The 25468-nt window shown below is 36.4% G+C and overlaps 1 protein-coding gene across 1 annotated transcript in view; it reads left to right on the top strand.

Moving 5' to 3' along the window:
* The window catches only part of SLC25A16 (solute carrier family 25 member 16), a 36701-nt gene extending 11514 nt beyond the window's left edge, over nt 1–25187 (top strand). The window contains exons 5-9 of the mRNA XM_053663968.1: nt 13368–13489; nt 13727–13793; nt 18153–18315; nt 21405–21473; nt 23371–25187. Coding sequence (XP_053519943.1) covers nt 13368–13489; nt 13727–13793; nt 18153–18315; nt 21405–21473; nt 23371–23527 — 578 coding nt within the window. The 3' untranslated portion in view covers nt 23528–25187. The remainder of the gene's footprint in view (nt 1–13367; nt 13490–13726; nt 13794–18152; nt 18316–21404; nt 21474–23370) is intronic.
* Nucleotides 25188–25468: the final 281 nt, after the last annotated feature.

Here is a 25468-nt window from a genome sequence, read left to right as displayed (position 1 = left end):
CAATGTCTTATGTATGCTTTTTTTCTAATGCTACTTTATAGGATAAGAACTTTTATTTTAGTTACCTCTGTATATATCAGTACATAGATCTTATTTTGTTAGAGAGTTGTAGTCTTTTTCTTTAGAGGTCAGACTTCTTGTCTTGCCTTGTCTTGTGTTTTACTGTGTTACATTCTAAGGTATGACTGTACCGTGGTTTATTTAATCAGTCCCCAGTTGATTGACATTTGGGATATTTTCAGTATTTGTTTCACAGAGAACATATACTTCTGTGACAATATCTATAGAACAGATTTTTGAGAAGAGAAATTACTTTATCTATGAAAGGATATATGTATTTAAAAACTTTCAAAGATTTTATTTATTTCTAGAAATGGGAAAGGAAGGAGAAAGAGAAGGAGAGAAACATCAATGTGTGGTTGCCTCTTGCACGTCCCCTACTGGGGGCCTGGCCTGCAACCCAGGTATGGGCCCTAGACTGGGAATTGAACCTGTGACCCTTTGGTTCATAAGCCCACACTCAATCTACTGAGCTACACCAGCCAGGGCTGTATTTAAATTTTGATAGGATTTGACAAGCTGATCTCCATAATCTTTTTAACAGCCTTTTCCCCTACATTCCTTACCAGCACTAGTTCTTACCAAATTTTTTTAGTATATTTTATTGATTATGCTATTTTAGTTGTCCCAGTTTTTCCCCCTTTGCCTGCCTCTGCCCAGTGCCCCCTTTCCCTCCAGCAGTTGCTCCTCTTAGTTTATGTCCATGGGTCGTGCATATAAGGTCTTGGCTTGTCCATTTCCTGTATATTCTTAACATCCCCGTCTGTTGTCTATTTTGTACCTACCAGTTATGCTTCTTAATCCTTGCATCTTTTCCCAATTCTCCCCTTTCCCCCCTCCCAGCTGACAACCCTCCAAATGATCTCCAGAGCTATGATTCTGTTCCTGTTCTGGTTGTTTGTTTAGTTTGTTTTTGTTTTTGTTTTTTAGGTTCAGTTGTTGATAGTTGTGAGTTTGTTGTCATTTTAATGTTCATAGTTTTGATCTTCTTTTTCTTAAATAAATCCCTTTAATAATGACTTAGGAATAATGAATTCCTTGACTTAACCTTGTCTGGGAAGCACTTTATCTGCCCTTCCATTCTAAATCATAGCTTTACTGGATAGAGTAATCTAGGTTGTAGGTTCTTGCTTTTTATAACTGAATATTTCTTGCCAGTTCTCTGGCCTGCAAAGTTTCTTTTGAGAAATTCAGCCGATAGTCTTATAGGAACTCCTTTGTAGGCTACTTTCTGCTTTTCTCTTGCTGCTTTTAAGATTCTCTCTATCTATAAACTTTGGCATTTTAAGTATGATGTGTCTTAGTGTGGTCCTCTTTGGGTCCATCTTGTTTGGGACTCTCTGCGCTTCCTGGATTTTTATGTCTTATTTTCTTCACCAGATTAGGGAAGTTTTCTTTTATTATTTTTTCAAATAGGTTTTCAATTTCTTGTTCTTCCTCTTCTCCTTCTGGCACCCTTAGATTTGGATGTTGATATGATTAAAGTTGTCCCATAGGTTCCTCAGCCTATCCTTGTTTTTTTTTGTTTGTGTGGGTTAATTTCTTTCTTTCTTTTTTTTTACTTATTTTTTGGATTCCTGTTTCTTCTTTTTGTTCTGGTTGAATGTTTATTTCTTCCTTTTGTTTGAAACCATTGATTTGAATCCCAACTTCCTTCCCTTCACTGTTGGTTTTCTGTATATATTTATTTATTTCACTTAGTGTATCTCTTGTTTCTTCTTTTATTTTGTGGCTCTACGCAATGAGTTCTCTGAGCATCCTGATAACCAGTGTTTTGAAATTTACATCTGATAGGTTAGCGATCTCCATTTCATTTAGTTCTTTTTCTGGGGTTTTGTTCTGTTCTTTCATTTAGGCCTTATTTCTTTGCCTCCTCAATTTGGTGGCCTCCCTGTGTTTGTTTCTGTGTATTAGGTAGAGCTGCTTTGACTCCCTGTCTTAGTAGTGGGGCCTATGTAGAAAATGCACCTGTAAATTATGTGGGGCAGAGCCTTAGGTAATTGCCAGGAGGGGGCAATTCCCTTCACAGCTTTGTGACTGTGTGTGTGTGTGGCAGGGGGAGGGGGCTTGGAGAGGGGTCAGTGCTCCTGCCTGGCTTCTGGAGGCCTGTTGGGCACTCGTCCTGCTTCCATTCGCCTCACCCACCATCAATATGTGGTTGGCGCCCTTCCAGCTGCTGTTCTGGTGTTTGTGTATGTTCTAAGCCCACATGGGCCCTTTAAGAAACGAAAAGCCAGCAGTTCTTCCACTGCCCCAACTACCACTGGTTTTTACAGCCAGAGGTAATGGAGTTTTATCTTCTGTTTGCTGGAACCCTGGGCTGTGTGGGCTGGTCTAGGGCTGGGATTCATTGTTCCCAAGGTATCCCTCCCATTTTTTTTTTAAAGATGTTATTTATTTATTTTAGAGAGTTGGGGAAGCGAGGGAGTGAAACATCAATGTATGGTTGCCTCTAGCACACCCTATACTGGGGATATGGCCTGTAACCTAGTCATGTGCCCTGACTGGGAATCAAACCGGCAATGCTTTGGTTCTCAGGCATGTGCTCAATCCACTGAGCTACACCAGCCAGGGTCCCTCCCGATTTTTATTCACCATATGTGAGTGTGAGACTGCCTGCTCCACCACTGATGCTGCTGTCTCCTGTGCTGCACCTTGTCTGGGCTCTACAACTCTGCCCAGCCTACCCATCTGGATGAATGTGGCTTCTTTAAATCCTTATTTGTCAGACTTCCATACAGCTCAGCTCCATTTTCTGATGGTTCTGGGTGTTACTTGGTTTTGAAATCTGGTTGTAATTCTTTCTATGCCAGGAGGCATGTCTACCTATGCCTCCATCTTGACCTGAAGTCCCCTTATCAATTTGTGTTTTTTAAGATTTTGTTTATTTACTTTCAGAGAGAGGGGAAGGGAGGGAGAAAGAGGGAGAAAAATATCGATCAGTTGTCTCTCATACACATTCATCTGGGGACCTGTCCTGCAACTCAGGCATGTGCCCTGACTAGGAATCAAACTGGCAACCTTTCCATTCGGAGGCTGGTGCCCAATACATTGAGCCACACCAGACAGGGCTCAAATTTTTATTTTTAATTTTAATTTTTTAAAAAAGATTTTATTGATAACCTCTGGCCAAGATGGAGGTATAGGTAGATACACTGTGCCTCCTTGCACAACAAAAAGAAGGACAACAACTTAAAAACAAAAACCAACCAGAACTGACAGAAAATCGAACTGTATGGAAGTCCGACAATCAAGGAGTTAAAGAAGACACGTTCACCCGGACCAGTGGGAGGGCAGAAACGGGCACTCTGAGAAGGCTCGCAGCAAGGTAGTGCCTGGCAGACCCAGTGAGGCAGCGGATTATGGAGTGGGCTGTGCAAAGCTGCAGCTGGCTGGCAGAGCAGCAGCGGGTGGACCTGGTGAGGCAGCAGCTTGTGGAGCTAGCAGTCCCACATTCACGTGTGGATAAACCAGGAGCAACAATTGGGGAGCGAGACAGACCTTGCAACCCAGGGCTCCAGTGTGGGGAAATAAAGCCTCAAACCACTGAAATTCCCAGCCTCACAGGAGAGTTTGTTGGAGAGACCTACAGGGTCCTAGAAGGTATGCAAACCCACCCATCCAGGAATCAGCACCAGAAGGGCCCACTTTGCTTGTGGGTAGCAGGGGAAGTCACTGAAAACTGACATAGAGCTGGGCAAGCACCATTGTTCCCTCTCAGACCCCTTCCCCACATACAGCATCACAACACAGCAATGTGGCTTGCCCTACCCTGGTGAACATCTAAGGCTCCGCCCCTTATTATGTAGCAGGTGTGCCAAGACAAAAAAAAAATGGCCCAAATGAAAGAAAAGATTAAAGCTCCAGAAAAATTATAACTAAGTGATGAAGAGATAGCCAGCCTATCAGGTGCACAGTTCAAAACACTGGTAATCAGGACGCTCACAAAATTGGTTGAATTTGGTTACAAATCAGATGAAAAAAATGAAGGTTACACTAAGTGAAATAAAGGAAAATGTACAAAGAACCAATAGTGATGGGAAGGAAACTGGGACTCAGATCAACGGTGTGGACCAGAAGGAAGAAAGAAACATCTAACCAGAAAAGAATGAAGAAACAAGAATTTTAAAAAATGAGGAGAGGCTCAGGAACCTCCAGGACATCTTTAAACGGTCCAGCATCTGGATTGTACAGGTGCTGGACCAGAAGGAGAAGAGGAAGAGCAAGAAATTGAAAACTTATTTAAATAAATAATGAAAGAGAACTTCCCCAGTCTGGCAAAGGAAATAGACTTTCAGGAAGTCCAGGAAGCTCAGAGTCCCAAAGAACTTGGACCCAAGGAGGAATACACCAAGGCACATCATAATTACATTAGCCAAGATTAAAAATAAGGGGAGAATCTTAGAAGCAGCAAGAGAAAAGAATACAGTTTACCTGCAAAGGAGTTCCCATAAGACTGTTAGCTGATTTCTCAAAAGAGACCTTACAGGAAAAGAAGGGGCTGGAAGGAAGTATTCCAAGTCACGAAAGGCAAGGACCTACATCCAAGATTACTCTATCCAGCAAAGTTTTCATTTAGAATGGAAGGGCAGATAAGGTCAAATTGAAGAAGTTCATCATCACCAAACCCTTATTATATGAAATGTTAAAAGGGATTTATCTAAGAAAAAGAAGATAAAAAATACAAACAATAAAATGACAACAAACTCACAGTTATTAACAACCACACCTAAAACAAAAACAAAAGCAAACAAGTAGAATGGGAACAGAACCATAGAAATGGAGATCACATGGAGGGTTATCAACAGGGTAGTGGGGTGGGGAGAGAGGAGGAAAAGGTACAGAAAATGAATAGCGTAAATGGTAGGTAGAAATAGGGGGAGGTTAAGAGTAATATGGGAAATGTAGAAGCCAAAGAACTTATATGTTTGACCCATGGACATGAACTAAAGGGGGGGGGGATGTGGGTGAGAGAGGGTGTGCAGGGTGGAGGGGAATAAAGGAGGGGAAATAGGACAACTATAATAGCATAGTCAATAAAATATATTTTAAAACCATTCTATTTATTTACCTTTTTTGGAGAGAGTGGAAGGGAAGCAGAAAGAGAGGGAGAAAAACATCAGTGTGTGGGATGCATGGTTGCATCTTGCATGCCCTCAGCTGGGGCCTGGCCCACAACCCAGGCATGTTTTCTTGTTCTCAGGCTGGCACTTGATCCATTGAGCCACATCAGACAGGGCTCAAATTTTTGATACTTGGAAATTAATTATGAGTTAGATTAATCACCTTTTCATAGTTGTAGTGACCGTTATTTCTTACTTTCTGCTTTGAGTTGTTTCTACTTAATTATTCATTTTTATGAGTTTTGGAATTAGGACATTATTTTTCTTTTTTGTCAAATATTGCTCATATTTTATTTACCAGTTTTAGATTTGTCTTTTGACTTTGTGATTTTTTTAGAAAAATCATCTAAAAGTTGTTTTTACCTTCCTTATAGAAATTTTCCATAGCCAAATGTGTTAGTCTTTTTCTCAGTGGCTTCAAAATTTTTATAAATGCCTTTCTCTTTCTAAGATAAGCCATTTAATTGTGTTTTCTTTGAAAACTTTTTAATATAAATTTTTAATGCTGACCTTTTTAATATTTATCTTTATATAAGGAATAAAATAGGGATTGAATAAAATTTTTCTCTAAATGACTGGTCAGTTGTACCAACATTATTTGCTCAGTAATGTATTCTTGCTCTTTGTTTTAAGCACCTCTATCATATAATAAGTTCAGCGAATGTATTTAACAGAAGCAGTAAGGATGTGTATAGTGATATTTAGCAACAAAGATGTTCATTGTAGTTTTGTTTATAATATCAAAATGTGATTTAAACTTGTAGCAGTAGAAGAGTGGTTAAAAAAGTTCCATACATCAGAAATTTACACATTCATTAATAATATTTTTTGTGGAATTTATTTATTTTAGAAAGACAAGAAGGGAGGGAGAAACAAAGGGAAAGAAACATCAACATGTGAGAGAAACTTGGATTAGTTGCCTCTTGTACTCCTTCTGCTCGTGACCTGGCCAGCAGCCCAGGCAGGTGCTCTGACGTAGAACTGAAGCTATGACCTTTCAGTTTGCTGGCCAGCGCTCACCCCACTGATCCACACCAGCCAGGGCTAGAATTTTATTTACTAATAAAGAAAGATGTTTATATCTTAAATCAAAAGCAAATTATAAAAGAGAATGTTCAGTATTGTATATAATATTTGGGGTTTTTTTAAGTAAATACATATATAAATATTCATTAAAAAGATTCTACAAGCTTATAGCCAACATGTTAACTATTTTTATTTCTGTTAATGGAAATAAAATCACTGGAAGGTACTATATCAAAATCTTAATTGTACCCCTGACTTGTGTGACTCGGTTGGGTGTTGTCTGGCAAAGCGGAAGGTTGCCAGGTCAGGGCACATGCCTGGCTTTCAGGATTGGTCCCCCGTTGGGGCCCGCATTAAAGACAGCAGATCAGTGTTTCTCATATCAATGTTTCTCTCCTTGTATTTCTCCCTCCCTTACCTTCTCTCTAAAAGTAAATAAATCTTAAAAAAAAAAACTTAATTGTAGTGGTTATCATAGGGTTTATAGGATTTTGGATAACTATTTTTTTTAAATTTATTTATCTTCAGAGGGAAAGGAGAGAGGGAGAGAAATATCAATGTATGGTTGCCTCTCCTGCGTCCCCTGTTGGGAACTGGCCTGCAACCCAGGCATATGCCCAGACTGGGAATTGAACCGGGATCCTCTGGTTCACAGGCCCACGCTCAATCCACTGAGCTATGCCAGCCAGGGCTGGATGACTATTTTATTACTTTGGTCAGGGTATGACATACTGCATGGTGGTGTCAGGTTTTTAAACCAAGATTTTGTACTGTGCCTTTGTGGGGTACTAGCATTGGCAGAGAGAAAGGTATGTATGGCTGGAGCATTTACATTATTTCGCCTTCTGAGTACATAGGCCCCTGCTCTTCAGTATATGCGATTAAGCATTCTGGTAGTTCTAAAGACCTTGAGGTCGACATGGGTTGTATGGTGGGGAAGGGAATGCAGTTAGATGTGAGCAGGTAAGCCCCAAAGACCAGAAAAAAATCTTTGGATAGATGTTGGAGATACTATAGCCATTGATAATTATCTTCCTGGTTGTTGAGACAACAGTCTTGGTCTCAGATGACATGTCTTAGGAACTTGCCAAATACTACTTTAGGCTCTGAAATTAATGACTCTTCAGCTGTATGCCTTTATACCTAGATTTATGCTGTTCCACCTGACCTGCTTATCTATGGTTTTGCCTTAGGCACTGTTTATTTAGCTCTTCTTGACTTCCAGCTGGCTGCCCCAAGTACAATGAGTAATAAAAATAACCAAGAATAATATTCAAAATACAGAATCTGGCACAAATAACACCCTTTTTTTAAATTACAAAATTGTTCATTACAACATCATAAGCATATAATTCTGTAACATAACAATATCACACTCAAGCACACCATATGACATTTTAGGTGAAATGTTGAGATTAAAGCTATAAATTATTACACTCATATTATTACCCTACCAACCACACTCAAGCAGGCCTTACTTATGCCAGACCCTGTATTTAGCAACCCAACTGCAGAGGCACTAACAAACAGGTTCTGAAACCTCCATTTAACTCTTTTTTTGTGGCTGGATTGTGAGATGGCATGTAGTGGTGGTGGGGGTGGGTCGGAGTTCTGGTGGGGGGATCTTGGGAAGTTGGAGCAACAGCTGTTCTCCAGGTGGGGTAAAAGTATTTCAGTATTTTACACTGGCATGACGGTGCTGGTGAGCAACATTAGCTGACAGTATTGCACATTTGCTTTGGGCTCTTCACAGACCTGAGCCTGTGGCATCTCATTTTTGGCACTTGACAAGTAGTCCATGGAACAATACTATGAGAAAAGTGTTATGATTATCTTCCTTTTATGGAAGAGAAATTTTAGTTGTTTCCAAAACTTGAAGTGTATGATTTCTTGTATCACTTTTTAATTTCTGTTTCTTAAATTTAACTTTACAGGTGAATGGTCAAAATTCTTTGAGGGTTATAAGAAAGGTGAGGTAGGATTATGAATATGATGAATATGAGTCAAATCCTAAAGGTTTTGTATTACTTCCTTTTCATGGCACTTGATTATTGAATAGCACGTTCATTCAAATGGTGTTTCTAGTTTCATTTTGCTGAAACAAAAGACATGTTAACTTCAAGGTTTCGGTATATACTAGAAAACAATAGTAAACAAGAGGAGCTTCAATTATTTTTTTAGAGAAAAAAGTCTAAAAAATTCTAGCTATTATAAATAAGACTAGTGCTTCCATTATCCAGTATTTCCTTTTTTTTTTTTTTAACCATGTTTAAGTAGGTTTTGTTTCTGTGATTTTAAAGAGTTGAAATGAATGTTCTGGTTAAATTTATTTTTATCTGGTATCTTTGCTCCTCTGCTTTTGGTGGCCTTTGAATCTAAGTTTGAATTTTGTATTTGCAAAGTAAAAATGGCATGTATGTTTTCACTGTCATTTCAAAAGAGCTCATTTTTCCCCTGGCTGGTGTGGCTCAGTGGATTGAACACTGGCCTGTGAACCAAGGGGTTGCCAGTTGGTTTCCCAGTCAGGGCACATGCCTGGATTGCGGGACGGTCCCCAGTGGGAAATAGTCGGGAAACAACCACACATGGATGTTTATCTCCCCCTTTTTCTCCCTCCCTTCCCCTCTCTAAAAATAAATAAATAAAATCTTTTTAAAGAGCTCATTTTAAATATTTCTTGAACTTTAATCTTTTACCTCATCCTGCAACTACCCATTGAATCTCAGTCAGCCAGAAAAAGGAAAACCTGGAGACTGAGATCCACTGGAGACTAAAAGATTCATATTGAAGAAAGTGGTGCTTCTTTTCTTTTTTATCTTTCCGTTGTTTGAAATCAGTCTTAGTTTCTGTGAAACTAAGAGTGACAGGATAAAGAGAAGAAGGAAAAAAAGGAAGTTGTTAGAAACTGGGGGTAATGAGCTAAGTTCTACTTGCTGTCTGTCCTCTCTGGCCTACTCCAGTTTGGTGTTTTGGCTCAAGGCCGGCAGGGTGAGAGGGCAGAATATTTCCTGAGATGCTGGCTGGCCTTCATTTCATACCTGTCCTTTGACTATATGCAGGTCATCCAAGCTTTCCACAGTTCGTTTATCCATTTGTTAAAGTGGAGCTTATGGTTGGTCAGCTCTATGTCTGTGAAAACATTGTGAAAGATCTAGGTCCTCCATAAATACGAGGTCCTGTCATTAAACCTTCCATGGCAGTGGCTTGCTACATGCTCTTCAGCCAGCCACATAATTTCTTCTTTTTGTCTTATTTTTAACACAGGGAAATTTTTTGTTGTAAAAAGAGGTGACATTCAAAATATTTAACAACCAGTATGATGTGGGCAGCAACCAATCAGGGCAGAGCCGGGACATAAGCAGTTAGAATTGCTGTATGGTGCATCCAGTGATTATTAAAACAGACTACACACTGTTGTTTTGAGAATTTCAACATAGCTTTGAGGCACCTTTTTTGGATACTTTTATTTAAAAGGGAATTCTATCCCTCTTGAACCCCAATCCAGAATTCAAAAGCAACAAGCTGCCTATATATTTGGAGAAATTGTTCTTTTGAACTAGTAATCTAACTCTTGAATTTTTAAAAATCAGAACTAACTTTCTTTAGTTAATAGATCCGAGGCCTGATTTGTGCGTGCAAGGGGTTGGTGGCAGGGGCCATGCAATGTTCAGACATCTGCTCTCTAGCCCTTTGGCTAGACTGAAATGATGTAGTTACCTGAGACCTCTGGTTTCCACACGAGACTATTGTATAAAAGGCAGCCAAAGTCAGATTTTTTTCATTTGTGTAATAATGATTGCAAATGTGTTTCCTGGATGTCATAATTGAATTATTTCTTCCTAAATATTCTCTAAGAGCATTATTTTAGATACTGTACTCATCAGAGGTTGTACACAGGTATGGACAGGTGTATTTTAGTTATTTTTCAAGTGATACCTAATTATCAGGCTTGAGGAAATGATTTGCATCCAAAGGATAAGATATAGTAGAATTGAACTACTATGGACATCTACTCTAGGCCAGTTTCCTTAGCTTAGCTTTTGTATTCCTGATGCTGGAGCCCTCCATTTGTCTAAAGTATTTACTTGGAAATCACGTATTAGTGGTTGAACTTCAGTCTCTGGATGTGATATAAATTTTGGATGCTATTCCCTCAGTGGAAGCCTCAGATGGGCAAGGACGGCGGTAAGCTGGGAGGAAAGCCAGCTCGGAAAACTCACACCTACTTCCGTATTCATTCATAAATTGGGAAAGAAGGAGATTGATGAGAGTCAGCATATGCTCCTCTACTCCAGCCCTGTGTTACCCAATTTCTAATATTTACTCCTCTCTTCTCTCTGCTGCTTTCTCCTTGTATTGTTAATTCTTTCGTAAAGAAATTCTTTATGCTTCTTACTTGAGCAGAATAAAAAATTATATTTACCATATTTTCAGAATATAATCTCCAAAGTTCTAATAACCCAGTGCTGCAGATGGAGACAAGGTCCAGGTTCTTGGAGGTCGTGAACGAAGATATTGTAGAGGAAAGCAAGTGGGAAATTTATTAAGGAAAGTATACTTCTCAACATGGGAGCGGGCCATCTCTGGCCAGAAAATGGCCCTCTTCTATTGAACAGCTATGTGCCCTGTAGGGTGTGTGCTTAAGCTTCTACACATGCAATTTCCCACAATCCTCCTTGATTGCCCTCTCAGGAAGGAAACCACAATTCTAATTATTATTAGGTGTCACAGGATGATTATCAGAAATCAGGATGCTGACTGATGACTGCTGCAGTGTCTCAGGATTTCCTATTCCATCTCCTGCCTCAGCAGGACTATCTGTTTTTGGTATTGTGGTTAGAAATATAATTTCCCACCAGAGATTTTTTGCTTTCTATTTAAGCATATAGTAGTTATGGAAGGTAATGTTAAATGCTTCTAAAGCTTTCCAAATTACCAAATTTAATTGCCGACTAAAGTACGTTCTTGGGTTACCACAGTTCCTGGGATTCTAGAATATAGAGATAAAAAGAGGATGAGACTTTAGGGACAGTCTCATCCTATAGTCTCAGTTGGTTTGAATTGATCATAAATCCTCAGTTTCCTGACCAAAGGGAGAAAAACAAAAGTTGGCACATACACAAAAATTAGAAGTACATCTCAACTTGACTGGCGAGAAGAATGGCCGTTCTGCCAACCATGAGTTAGAACAGAGAATGTACCATTAACCTTCCCAAGTGCATTTATAGAGTGAGTGTCAAGCATGTTCCCTTGGGCACTCAAAGGGGTCTGGAGATTTGCCATGAAGGGGATAGAACTCCAGGTGTGTACGTGTTTCAGTAAAGCTGTCTGGGGCAGAGGAATAAGGAGTGCCCCGTATCCTCGTGCACATGTGTTCATGTGCAGGTGTCCAGAAAATGTAATGAAGATGAAGATTCATCAAACAAGTTGTATACACTAATTACCTTTGTACTAAGTAGGTAACCACTTTCTAAAATCTACACAGTCACTGTGGATGAGAACTGACCACTGATTGACAAATAAATTTATAAAACCACCACACACACAACACACACACACACACACATACACACACACACACAAAGCCATATGAGAAACATGCCAAAATAACAGATAATGCTTTTTGCCCATCGGTTGTTGAGAAAATGATGGAATAATTTAATCTTTTAATTGTCCAGTAATCTAATACTACCAAGAAGTCAGAGAAATAGGACTTTTATTCTAATGGATGGCATTATAAATTGGCACAATCATTCAGAGAGCAATTTTTATTAAAAGTCTTGCCCTTTGACCTAATGATTTGATTGTAGGAATTTATCCATAATGGAAAAGGTGCACAAAAATATTTAATAGTTACAAGGATGTTCACCAAAGCATTGTTTGCTCTGTCAGTGGAGCAAATAATGGAGACAACCTAACTGTCTAAGAAGATTGTTTACTATTGTAGTACATCCAAGTAATGTTTTTCTCACATGGAAAGATGTTCACAATATAAAGGTAAAAAATATTGACTACAAAATAGAATTACAAGTTTTAAGTGTGTGTGTGTGTGTGTGTTGTGTGTAGATGTACACATATGAAAAGTTTGGAATATATATTTAGGTGGTTATTACTGGAGGATAAATATCTATTTCATTTTTTTATTTCCTAGTTTTCCTACGTTAAACATACATTTCTTTTGATACTTTACAGTAAAGAGATTTTTTAAATTAAAAAACTCAGCTGGGTAGTTTATGGAATTGGAAATCATATTAATGAAAATCTAGAACTTAGTATTAAATTTTCTTACGACGTGATCTTACCCCTGAAACACATTGTTTCTATTTCCTATGATACTTATATTTTTTTAATATGTTTAGTCAATAACAAATTTACCTAAATTCAAAAATGAAAATTACGATAATGTTTTAAATTTTTCAAAAGCACCTCACATAAATAAAGTACCTTTTTAAATTTTTTATAATAGCTTTTTAGGTAGGTAAAGCATCTCTCCATTTTAAAATTAGAGAAACTAAAAGTTAGATATCGTGTCTAGTGCTATGGAAATGGTTTTTCTTCAGATATCTTACCTTGGAATAGACAAGCAACAGAATTTGAAAATATTCACCATCCACTTAACTGTACTATTTTGGCGCTAACAATATAACGTCACCATGGGAAGAACTTGAAGAGATTTTTACAAGCCGACCCTTTATTTACAGGGATTTTTTTAACTGATGATATTATGATATAATTGTATCAATATCTCCTTTTAAAAAATATTTTATTTATTAATTTTTAAAGAGAGAGGAAAGGAGGGAGAAAAAGAGAGATAAACCCCGATATGTGAGAGATGTGTCATTGATCACTTGCCTCTCACATGCCCCCAACTAGGGACCTGGCTCACAACCCAGGCATGTGTCCTGAGTGGGAATCAAACTGGCGACCTTTCGGTTTGCAGGCTGGCACTCTGGCCACTGAGCCATACCAGCCAGGGTTCACTTCTGCTTTCATTGGGTTTTCATCATTGCTATAATTTTACAACAAAACAAATGACAGGAAAGATATGTGTGTGTGTGTATAAAAATATCTTCTATATATATGATAATGATTTAATGATAAGAGATATATATGTGCCAAAAAATTTCTTGTACATTGAAGTTTTCTACTTTTTTTCAGGTATGACAGCAGTTATCTGTACTTACCCTCTTGACATGGTTAGAGTACGCCTAGCATTCCAAGTGAAGGGGGAACACACGTACACAGGAATTATTCATGCATTCAAAACAATTTATGCAAAGGTACATAGTTACTTTTCTCATCTATATAATGTGTTTTTTATATGTAGGGCAATATTTTGATTGTTATATAAATAATTCTTTTGCTTACAAGTAATTAGTAATAATTATGAAAACACATCTGTGTTTCAAGGTTGTTCCCAGAATAATTTTTGTATTATAATGTATGCTTTTGTTCTTTGATGTTTAGCATAATGAGAGCAATGTAATGTAGCTTCTGTTGTTTTCTTCACTCAAAAGGAAGGCGGTTTCCTTGGATTTTACAGAGGCCTGATGCCTACTATATTAGGAATGGCTCCGTATGCGGGTATGTTTCGAATTTGGCAGAATCTTTCTTTTAATTACTTCTAAGAATGATTTTTTAAAGTTTAGCATTCTATATTTAAGTCATTAATCTGCCAGTGGTATTTTTTTTCCTCCTGAAGGGTAACTGTTTGATTTATTACCACTTACTAAGCAGTCAGTCCCTCATTTCTCCAGCGATCCTCAGTTCTACTTTTTAGAACAGTAATAGAATGCAGTTTTTTATGAAGTCTTTATATTTGTTACGATAAGTCCCTTGACTTTATGCTTTTTTTCTACCCCCCGGAATGTAAGGACTATAGATATTTTGCTATTCCACATACTTTAGAATCAGTTTTATTTTTTAAAGATTTTATTTATTTTTTGAGAGAGAGAGGAAGGGAGAGAGAAAGAGGGAGAGAAACATCAGTGTGTGATTGCCTCTCATGTGGCCCCCACTGGGCACCTGGCCAGCAACCCAGGCATGTGCCTTGACTGGGAATAGAATTGGTGACCCTTTGGTTCACAGCCCGAGCTCAATTCACTGAGCTACACCAGCCAGGGCTAGATTCAGTTTTTGATGTTGCACAAGAGCCTTGTTTGGATTTTGAATGAAATTTTGTACAGTTTTTGGACATTTTTGCTAGGTATAGTCATAGAAACCTTATAAACTTTGTAGTGTCTTTTAGAAAAGTACATTTTATGTTTATGGCTTGATTTAATTTTTATGTGATCTTATAATGTCCTGTTATCCTACTTGTTGATATTATGGCCAGCCACTGTGTTGTTTGTAGACGTTTTGAGTTTTCTGTGTGGGTAATCACATCCTGTGCAAATACTATTATTTTTCTTCATTGTAATTCTTATTTAAAAATTTTTTTAATTTACATTTGTCTTATTTTACTATACTAGCTAAGGACCTATAGTTCAGCAATAAATAAAAGTGATAATCCTGGGCATTTTGACTATTACTGATTTTCAAGGGAATATTTCTAATACTTCATTTAGTATAATGTTTACTGTAGTGTGTAGTAATTATTAGGTTGGAGAAGGTTTGGTAAGAATTTTTACTGACTCAGTTCATTATACTATTGTCTACTGTTGAATTTAATCAGACACCCTTTTCTATATTTACTGAGGTGATCATACAATTTTCTCCTTTAATCTGTTAATATGGTGAATGACATCAATGGATGTTCTAATGTCAACCCAAATTGATTGTGATATAGTGATCTTTTTATGTCTTGTTGGATTCAATTTGCTGTTTTTGTAAGTGTTACATCTATATTTATAAGGAGATTACTTTGTAATTTTCTTGTAATATCCTCAAGGTCTCATAGAATGAATTAAAAAGCATTTCTTCATCATTTTTCCATCCTCAGGAAGAACCTGTATAAAATGATTACAGTTATCTGTTTCTCAAGTTTTAATTATGGGATGACTTTTAAATACTGGTTTAATTTCTTGAGTGATTGTAGAGCTGTTCATGTTTTTGTGTCATTTTGGTAATTCGTATTTTTCTTTACTGTTATGAACTTGACTGTTTTGTGCTGGTTTTCAACTTTTTGTTAAAAGGTTTTCCTTATTTTTTCATATCTGCGCTATCTCTAGTTGTATCCCACTTTTCATTTCGTTTTTCTTTCTCTTCTCTAGTCTACCTTTATTCTCCATTTCATTAATTTTTGTTCATGTCTTAATTATCTCCTTTCTCTGGGTTTAGTCTCTAGTTGGATGCTTACCTAATTAACTTTGAATCTTTAGATTTATTTCCCCTAATGTAAATATTTTTTCATAAATACTGCTTTAGCTGGATTCATTGAGTTTGTTATTTTATTTGTTTTTACTTAAGATTTGGAAATTTTCAAACATATTCAAAAGTGGACAATAGTATAATGAACTACCATGTACCTATTACTTAGCTTCGGTAGTGATCAACTCACGGCAAATCTTGCTTTATCTAACCCCTAATTACTCCCTCCATCCTCATCTCAAATTGTTTCAAAGCAAATTCACTTTGTTTCATCCACAGTATATCTTAAAAGCATGGCTACATACCATTTGAAACTTGGAAAAAAAAGTCCTGAGTGTCATCTAGTCATTGTTCAAATTCCTACCCATCTCGTAATTATTTTTTGGCCATATCCAAGTTAATATTTGCCTGACATATCTTTTTTCATCCTTTATATTTTCTGCTTTTTCATGTCTTTATGTTTTAGGTATTTCTTTTGCAATCATCAGAGAGCTAGATATTTTATTTAATCCAGTCTATAAAACACTTTAATTGTCAACTAATCCACTGGATGGTTATTATGATTATTGATATATTTAGACTTGTTTCTATACCTTGCTATTCTATTTCTGTGTGTTGTTTTTCTTTTTTTAAATTTCTTTCTCATCTTGTTTGCTTATTTTTATGAATCTTTACTCCCTTACTCTTTATAAATGTACAAATTTAGTTTCTTCCTCCTATGCATGGTGGTCTTTAATTATGAGCTTATCACTTGATCCTGATCTCTGAGTTTCAGACTCTGATTCCTTCTTCTGTAGGACCAATGGAGGATCCATCTTAATGGCTTTGCTGCTATTGGCGTCGATATGCAGTCATTCCACTACTCTCACGAGCCCACAACTCCCAAGTGGGCTTATATGGGGAGGTGGTTCTGGGGTTCTTAAACACCTTATGCTTTTTGCAGTGGATACAGTTGTTCTGCAGTGACAGAGCCCCTCAGAACACCTGTACTGCCATCGTGCTGGCAGCAGAACTCTTTAATTTTTTGCTATATTTTCTTCTTTTCCTATCTTTTATTTTTGTTTTAACTTTCAATTTTTTAGTTATATTTTTACAGTTATATGTACATATGTAATTTTTCTTAATTCTTCCTGATTTTTGAAGTATTTTTTTATATTTTTGAATAGTCTTTACAAACATCATTTTTATTAATTGTGTCATATTTTATTGATTATAACTCCACATCATTTAGGTAGTTCTAATTATTTTTACTTGTGTTTATGTTGTTATGAACCTTCTTGTTGTGAACTTTTCTGTATTTAGATTAAGGCCTTAGACTAGATTTTCCAAATACAAGTGTATGAATATTTCAAAATTGTATATCATCATTTCCAAATACTATAAAATTATAAGAATTTTCTATAAAGAATAAATGCATATATTGAGATATTATTCTGGATTGAATTTTTGTTAGTGCTTATTTGTTCTTACAAATACTATAAAATTATAAGAATTTTCTATAAAGAATAAATGCATATATTGATATATTCTTCTGGATTGAATTTTTATTAGTGCTTATAGTATTTTTACAAATACTATAAAATTATAAGAATTTTCTATAAAGAATAAATGCATATATTGATATATTCTTCTGGATTGAATTTTTGTTAGTGCTTATTTGTTCTTAAGCATCAAGTATATCTTTAAATATGTTTTTAAAATAAAAAAAAGGGAGGGTGGGGGCAAAAAAAAGAAAAAATAAGTGGCTATCAAGATATCTTGAGTAATGCTCAGGTGATAGGGATATTTGAATTCTCTTCTTTTTTAAAAATATTTTATTTATTTATTTTTTGAGAAGAGAAGGGAGGGAGAAAAACATCATTGTATGGTTGCTTCTCATGAGCCCCTCACTGGGGTCCTGGTCTGCAACCCAGGCATATGCCCAGACTGGTAATCAAACCCATGACCTCTTGGTTTGCAGGCCAGCACTCAGTCTGCTGAGCCACACCAATCAGGGCTGAATTCTACTCTTCATTTTATTAACATACAACTTTAATGGATCTATTATAAACTTATGTAAATTTTCAGCAATATGAATTTCATATTACCAATAACTGAATTCAGTGTTTATTAGATTTCATTTGTCTTGCAAGCCAATATGAAGATTTCTCTCCTGATCACAACTCTTGAAGACAAAATTAGATACTCAGTTAAAATAACAATGTTTTGTCACTTCTGAATTTTTTGCCTCTATCTTACATTGTCACCATTATTGTTATTATAAATGGAAGTTGTCATATTTACTTGTATTATTAATTATGAATTTAATATTTATTCATGGGAAACTTTGGGAAATAGTTTAATTCTATTCCTATATAAGATGGCATTATACTCACTAATACCTTTATTCAGTGAACTGAATTATTTATGTTAGTGTGTAAAAACCAATGCTATAATTTTTTATGGGTGCTAATTTTGTTGTCTTTAGGTTAGTTATAGACATTAATTATTTTTTGTCTTAAATTAAGCCAAACAGCAGGAAACAGGAAATGCATAGGTAGTTCCTTGAGTTAATTGGTTATTTTGTAAGATTGGTATCTTTTCACAGCTCATGTTCTATTTAGCATCGTGGTGAATTTATATTTTGTTTTTCAGGTGTTTCATTTTTTACTTTTGGTACCTTAAAGAGTGTTGGGCTTTCCCATGCTCCTACCCTTCTTGGCAGACCTTCATCAGACAATCCTAATGTCTTAGTTTTGAAAACTCACATAAACTTACTTTGTGGTGGTGTTGCTGGAGCTATAGCACAGACAATATCGTAAGTTTCTTCATCCACTTAATTCAGTCAAGTTACCCAATCCTGATTTTTAGCATTGGTTAATCACTTTTTCTAATAGATTATTAAAACGTAGTATTTCTTGCAAAATATAAGTATAAATACATTTTTTTCAGATGTGCCCGCACTTTTAGCATATTATAAAAAATTTAGTACCAAATTAGTGAACCCACCCAAATTCCTATGGATTCATTAAAAATAGATAGAAATACTAAGTATATATAGTCTTCATCCATATTTTCTCATGAATTTGCTTTGCCTATATGAAGTTTCTGAAATTCGAGCCATTTATTGTGTTTGTGTTATGCAAGGAGGCACAACTTCTCTTGCTCTAAAATCTTGAAGGCCTGCTCAGTCAGACAGTGTATAAGGCATTGGGAGGTTCACTGAAAGGAAAGCACAGTTGTTGCCTCAAGAAGACTATATTCTTACTGAGACAGTACCAATATTGTGGAATTGCATATTAATTTAAGTTCTAGTAGAAACATAAAGGTATTACTATCTTGTAATTGGAAAGGTGGCTTCGAAGAATTTCTGTAGACCTCTTGGTCTTGATTACATGAGATAAAAAGGGTCCTGGATACTAGAAGCAGGAACTTTTCAGGAATAGGAAGAAAAGCTTTCTATGACTGAGTATCCTGTAAAACAGAGGACAGCAGGAAGTGATAGTGTCACAGACTCGAAAAAGAATATCCAGTGGAAAAAGAAAAGTCAAATAAGTACTGAAAAGTAAGTTGTTCATTGGATTTTACAATTATTACCTTTGTGAAAGCAAATTTGGTGTACTTGTGTGAGAGAGCAGATACATACTACAGTGAAGGTAAAAAAGAAAACAGGTGTCTGGTTTACTTTTAGAAACCTGGCTGTGGAAACTTGTTCATTTGCAGACATGATCACCTCTGGCTATCCTAATTCTCTTCTTGGTTTTACTACCCTTTTTCTTTGTTACTCACTTCCAACTTAGGTCCTTAACATCTGTCTTCTCTTTCCCACTTCTCCTCTAAATCTATATTCTATACCCATTGATTCTTAACAGATTCAGTGGCTCCTTCTCAGGTCTTTTACCTTCCTTTCAATTGTTCTAGTTCCTTGGTTTTTGTAACAGTGCCCTTGCTTGGCTATCATTCTCTCTAACCTTCCCTTTTCTGGTACTTTGCTGATTCATGTCTTCCTCTTCCTACTTATCTGTGCCAATTTTCTAAGGCCCAGCCAGATAGTAATCCTTTTGCTCTTCCCTTAAATATCTAGAATAGCTCATCTATTTTTATGGTTTCATAAAGAGAACCCATTCTCTACAGATAACCAGTTCTATTTCAATCTCCTTTGTTGACCCACTATTACTTCTCCAACAAGCTCTTGGATGTTTCTACCTGAACTTCTTCTGCAGTTAGTGCCAACTCTGTAATTCAGATATATCTTTCCTCTTTGTTATTGATGGACATTAAACTTCTAGTCATGATAATGCCTCAGAATTATTTTTTATGTTTTACATATCCATATCCTCACTAAGTCTTATTACTTTTTACTTTAGAACTTTGCCTACGGTGCTGTTTTCTTTCTTCCTCGTTGTTATTTCCCTAACTCCGATCCTTGTACCTTGTCTTCTTGCATTCTCTCCTTTATACTAATCATCTTCTGCCCCCATACATCTTTTCCTGCTTGGAAACTGAATCCTTCAGGTTGAGGTTTTGGCCCCTTTATCCCCATAAAGTGTTGTCTTCTCCCCATGCCCCATTAAAAAAGAATTCCTGGAGATGCTATTGAAGTATTTAGGGAGTTTCAGCTGTTAGTAATGTTACTTCGTGAGCTGCTTGGTTCATACATGGATTTTTAAAAATTATAACTTTTATAATTTAAATGTATACAAAAGTATATGATTATTTTTGGCATGTATCACTTATGTGTATATTAGGTGCCATGGAAAGCTTTGAGTTAGAAAGTAGAAAGCAGCTTTGTGACACTAGAGAATGTCTCTAAGACTCAATTTTTTAAACCTTTTTAAAAAAGATTTTATTTACTTATTTTTAGAGACAGGGGAAGGAAAGAAAAAAAGGCAGGACAGAAACAGCAATGTGCCAGAGAAACATCGATTGGCTGCCCCTCATAAGCCTCTAACCAGGGAGCTGGCCCACAACCCAGGCACATGCCCTGGCCTAGAATCGAACTGGTGATCGCAGGCCAGTGCTCAATCCACTGAGCCACACCAGCCAGGTCCTCAATTTTCTTATGTTAATGTTGGAATAACAGTACCTACTGTATGGAATTGTTGTGAAGATGGAATGAGATAATGTACATGAATTGTTTAGCACAGGATCTAACATAAGTAGTCAATTTTAGCAAAATAAAATTTCAAGAAATCACCTGGGACCCTACTCTGAAAAGAAATTACTTTTGTATATTTCATTTCAGGCAGTCTTTACATAGAATTTCCTCTGTTTTCTAATTATCTGTATTGTTCATTATAGCCCTTAAAGAAATTATTTTTGTTGGACTACTCTATACAGGAGGACTTGGTGGATATTCTTAAATTACTGGTTCTCAACTGGGGTGATTTTGCCTCCAGTGAACATTTATTAATGTCTAGAGACATTTATTGTTGTCACAGCTGGAGGTGTGTTACTGATTTCTAGATGTGGGTATAAGGCCAGGGATGCCCCTGAATATTTTACAATGCACAGGACAGCCCTTCTTAGATTACTAAGAAGTATCTAACCGAAATGTCACTAGTGCCGCAGATGAGAAACCACATCATAGGGTTACAACTGTGAAAAACACCCAGTTTGTTTTCTCCAGGAGGTGGCATTTATTTTGGCCTTAAGGAATGAATAAAAATTGATACTGTGATAGGAAGAAAGAACCAAGAACCATCTAACCTGAGGGAGCCACATAATCAAAGGCCAGGAGACCTCTGTATTGTTATTTAGTTCTATTCATGGCCTGTGTCCTGACTCCCAAACAATAAGATGATAGGAATACATATTTCTTAACATATATTGGGCTTTGTATTCAATAATTATTAAGCAGAAAACTGAAAATAATTTTTAAGTCCTTATGCCTTTTTCTTCTTTTAGCTATCCATTTGATGTAACTCGTAGGCGAATGCAATTAGGAACTGTTCTTCCAGAATTTGAAAAGTGCCTGTAAGTTTTCCATTTATCTTTGTTCATTTTCTTTAGGAAATGTAATGTTTAAAGTAAGTAGGGAGATAGGACTGTGTCTCATCGGTAGTCTGGAACACCCATTTTATCTTCCATAGTTTAATTATAAGGTTTTAATTCAGGTCCCAGTCCTCCTATTAAAATTTTCCCTTGAGAACAGCTCTCTGTTAAATAGGAATAGAACATGAGCCACGTATGTATTTTAAATTTTTCTGGTAGCTATGTTTTTAAAAATGTATAAAATAAACATGAAATTTAAAAAATGTTTTTCTTTAACCTAATATATCTAAAATATTATAATACAAACATTTTAATATTTTACATCCTGTTTTTATACTAAGCGTTTGAGAGCCAGGGTATGTTTTACACTCACAGCACATCTCAACTTCAACTTGCAACATTTCAAGTGCTCAGGAGCCACATATGGCTAGTAGCTGCCATCATTGCACAGCACAGCTCTAGAGTTCTCTATAATCTATAGATATTAATATTTAGAGTCATTCTGTTTGATTGGTGATATGTTGTCCCTCGGGGGAAGAGCCGAATGTTTGTTCAGGACCTTAAATTGCCTTTATTGACCCAACAGATTTTTTTGAAGATTTCAGTCCACATTGCCTATTGAAAGGTAAAGACAAAGCCCGAAATGTTGGTTTGAAAGGAAAAAGAACACCGTTTGAAACAAGAAAGTCTTTATTGCTGAAATGGGAAAGATGGTCCTTCAAGCTTTAGTTCTATAACCACCTGCTAGTTATAGTATAAAACTGGACCTGAAATGAAAACTTAAAGGATAACTCTTCTTACATCCTTTAAAACAACTACAACAGTATTTCAGATATTATTATGAAATAGTATTTGTACTAGTTTAGAATTCATTACTGCTTTATTGTGAGTTTTTAGCTTGTTTTAGCACTTGCCTTCCAAAAACTATTCAAGATGGTGTCACAGATACCGGCCCGCAGTGTCTGGGGCGTCATGAATGAGATATGAGACAAATTCACACGGACTTCTGAGTCCTGTGGAGGAGAAGGGATGGTGCAGCTTCTCTCTCAAGGGGAGAGCACCCCACCCCTTTTGCCCTGACAGGTTTTTTATTGGGTTCAATTTGCACAGGAATACAGGGTGTATATGTAAAGTTCATCAGTCATTATCTGGCAGAAATGATTAAACAATAGATAACATACAAAGAACTCTGAGGGCCTATTCTGAGTCAGGGTCAGATAGCTAAAGAGTCATAAAACTTTGAGGAACAAACTCACTTCCTGCTTGGATCCTTATTATTTAAATTGAGGGTATTAGCAAAGTAGGTTTTGTAGGATTTTATGCATTCTTTCTTAGGCCTGATTGCCCTAGGGAACCTGCCCTTTCCAGCACAGGGCGGCACCTACCTCCAGCATTGTTCTCAGGCTTAAGGCATTGTTTCAGGCTTAAGTCAGGCAGGGAAGTAAGGCAGCCAAGAGTAAGACTCAGGCTATGTTAAAGCTGAGGGGCGAGGGTCCATCACCCCCTTTTTCTATAGCCCCCAAGTCCTTCCCTGGTTTCCCCCCCACACACACATGATTGTGCCTGTCTTAGGGCGTCCCTCCCTTGAGGAATCTTACCCATCATTGGCTAATGGATCAAGCATTGTGAGCCAAGCAGGGTGAATTAAAAGGAGTGGAGGGGATGCCCCTGCCAGGGAGATAAGCTTTGTCCCCTTAGTGGCTTATGGTCCCAAGGTCACTCAGCCTTAACCATGGGGGAGTTACAGCTTCTGAAACCAGGCAGGGCAGTTCCCAATAAGATGGCATTTTAGCTTCTTTTAAAAATGCTGTTATGGATCTTAACATTGTCTCTTCATAAGTGGGACTAAAGGCGTCATCATGTAACCGCTGTCTTTCAGTACCATGCGGGAGACGATGAAGTATGTTTATGGACAGCATGGAATTCGAAAAGGATTGTATCGCGGTTTATCTCTGAACTACATTCGCTGCATTCCCTCTCAAGCAGTGGCTTTTACAACATATGAACTCATGAAGCAGTTTTTTCACCTCAACTGAAAAAAAATTATGATCTCCTTTCCTTAACAAACTCTCAGAGGGATAAATAAAATGTTACTTTAATTTTGGGGAGAACATTACTTGAAGGGGGATATTTGCCCTGTCACAGGAACCACTGGTATTTAGTACTTGATCTTTTTTATTCATCACAAATCAAGAGCACTTACTATACTTTGATACCAAGAGCTGCACCATAGAACACTGAGAAAAAATTCCTAAACTGATGCTGGCTAATCAGTTAGGTTGTTTGAAATCATTTAAAGATGTTCTTAGGAAGTAGAACTAACTTAAAATTGGATTCAGAAGGTTGCCATTAGCTTATAATGCTATTCCAAGCTTTTCATTGTAATCATGATTGTCCAAGATTCTACTATTGGTTATTATCATTACAATAAACAGGCTTTGCAGCAGAATGAAAAGAAATGAACTTTTAAGTTATATAAACCATAGCTGAGAAGCCAGCATTGGGATATTACTATTTATCTTCTTAAAACTGCTCCACTGGGTAAAGAGACAAAACTCTTTTTCTCTTCATTAAAAAAATAGTTGTATTTAAAACGTAGTCATGTAGAGACTCAGCAATAAATGAAGAATTTTTAGGTATTGCTCAAATATTATTACCAGGTATTGTGACTGATTTATATATTTTAAAAAGTCAGTGTATTTCCCAAAGGCAGTAGTAGTAAATACTGACTGTCTGCTTTAAAAACAGATTAACATTATAAATTTGTTAAATGATTTGGTGTATAGTAGAAAATATGTTTCAGTGGACCGTGAAGTATCCATTAACATAGATATGAATGTCAAAGACTGTCTCTAAAGTATTGTCATGTTACATACACCAACTAGTTCTTCCATGGAAAATAATTTTAGTGCAATACAAACTTAAGTAGCAATGCAAAAATTATTTGAATTGCTATCCTTTATATTGAAATGGTTTAAAATGTAAGAGTTCCATTGATTGTATTTAGAGTACTTTTTATGTCTTATTATAAGCATGACAAAAATGGGAGGGAAACAGTTATAGTTTTGTCCTCAGAAGTAGTGATTTGTAAAATTGATGTGTATTTAAGACATTAGAAAACCAAGTTGAAAGTGTTATTTCTGTTTCAGTTTTTATTTTTTGTATAAAAAATTTCTTCTCACACCTTAGTAAAAATTAGATGAACTGGTTTCATTTTCAAAGCCTTTATTTTAAAACAAATATGTATCTTTGTATAATTTTGTAAGTGTGCACGTGGAAATACATGTGTTCCTCAAACTATTACTTAATTTTTACTTTTTTCCTTTTTATTGAATTTATTGGGATGTCACTGGTTAATAAAATTATACAGGTTTCAGGTTCACAATTCCACAACACATCATCTGTACACTGTATTGTGTGTTCACCTGAAGTCAAGTCTCTGTCCGTCACCATCTATTTCCCCCACACTGTCCTCCACCCCCACCTCCCACCCTGTGATTACCGCGGTCATCCCTCCCCCACAGCTGCTCTCTATCTCTGTGTCCGTCTCTATCCTAAAACTGTTTTGTATATTTTAAAATCTAGATTACACTGTAACTAAATATTGTCATCAAATCTCAAGGTAATTTAAATGTATAAAATAAGTATCTCAGTTACGTTATCAATAAAAAGGACTGAAAATATTTTTAAAATACGTTTGTGTTCTTGTCTTTTATAGACTACATAGGATATTAGAAGTAATTGTATTCACATTTCAACAATTCTTTCTGTTAACTATTCATATTGTGAAAGCATAAATGTTAAATATAAGCAGTCGGAATTGAAGAATATTTAAAATAATAACTATTTATATCTGCTTCATTTCAGATTGATACCCCAAGGGCATCTTGCCAGGTTATGTTCCCTTTAAAGATGGGCAATTTCTGTTCTGAACTCCATTATTACTCTTCCTGCCTTTCAGTGCTCTTACAGCCCTC

Source organism: Artibeus jamaicensis, unplaced genomic scaffold (assembly GCF_021234435.1).
Source record: "Artibeus jamaicensis isolate MK-2021 breed Jamaican fruit bat unplaced genomic scaffold, CSHL_Jam_final contig_332, whole genome shotgun sequence".
In the NCBI taxonomy this organism is placed as follows: Eukaryota; Metazoa; Chordata; class Mammalia; order Chiroptera; family Phyllostomidae; genus Artibeus; species Artibeus jamaicensis.
Note: the sequence above shows the minus strand (reverse complement) of the source record. Positions and strands in the feature narration are given on the sequence as shown.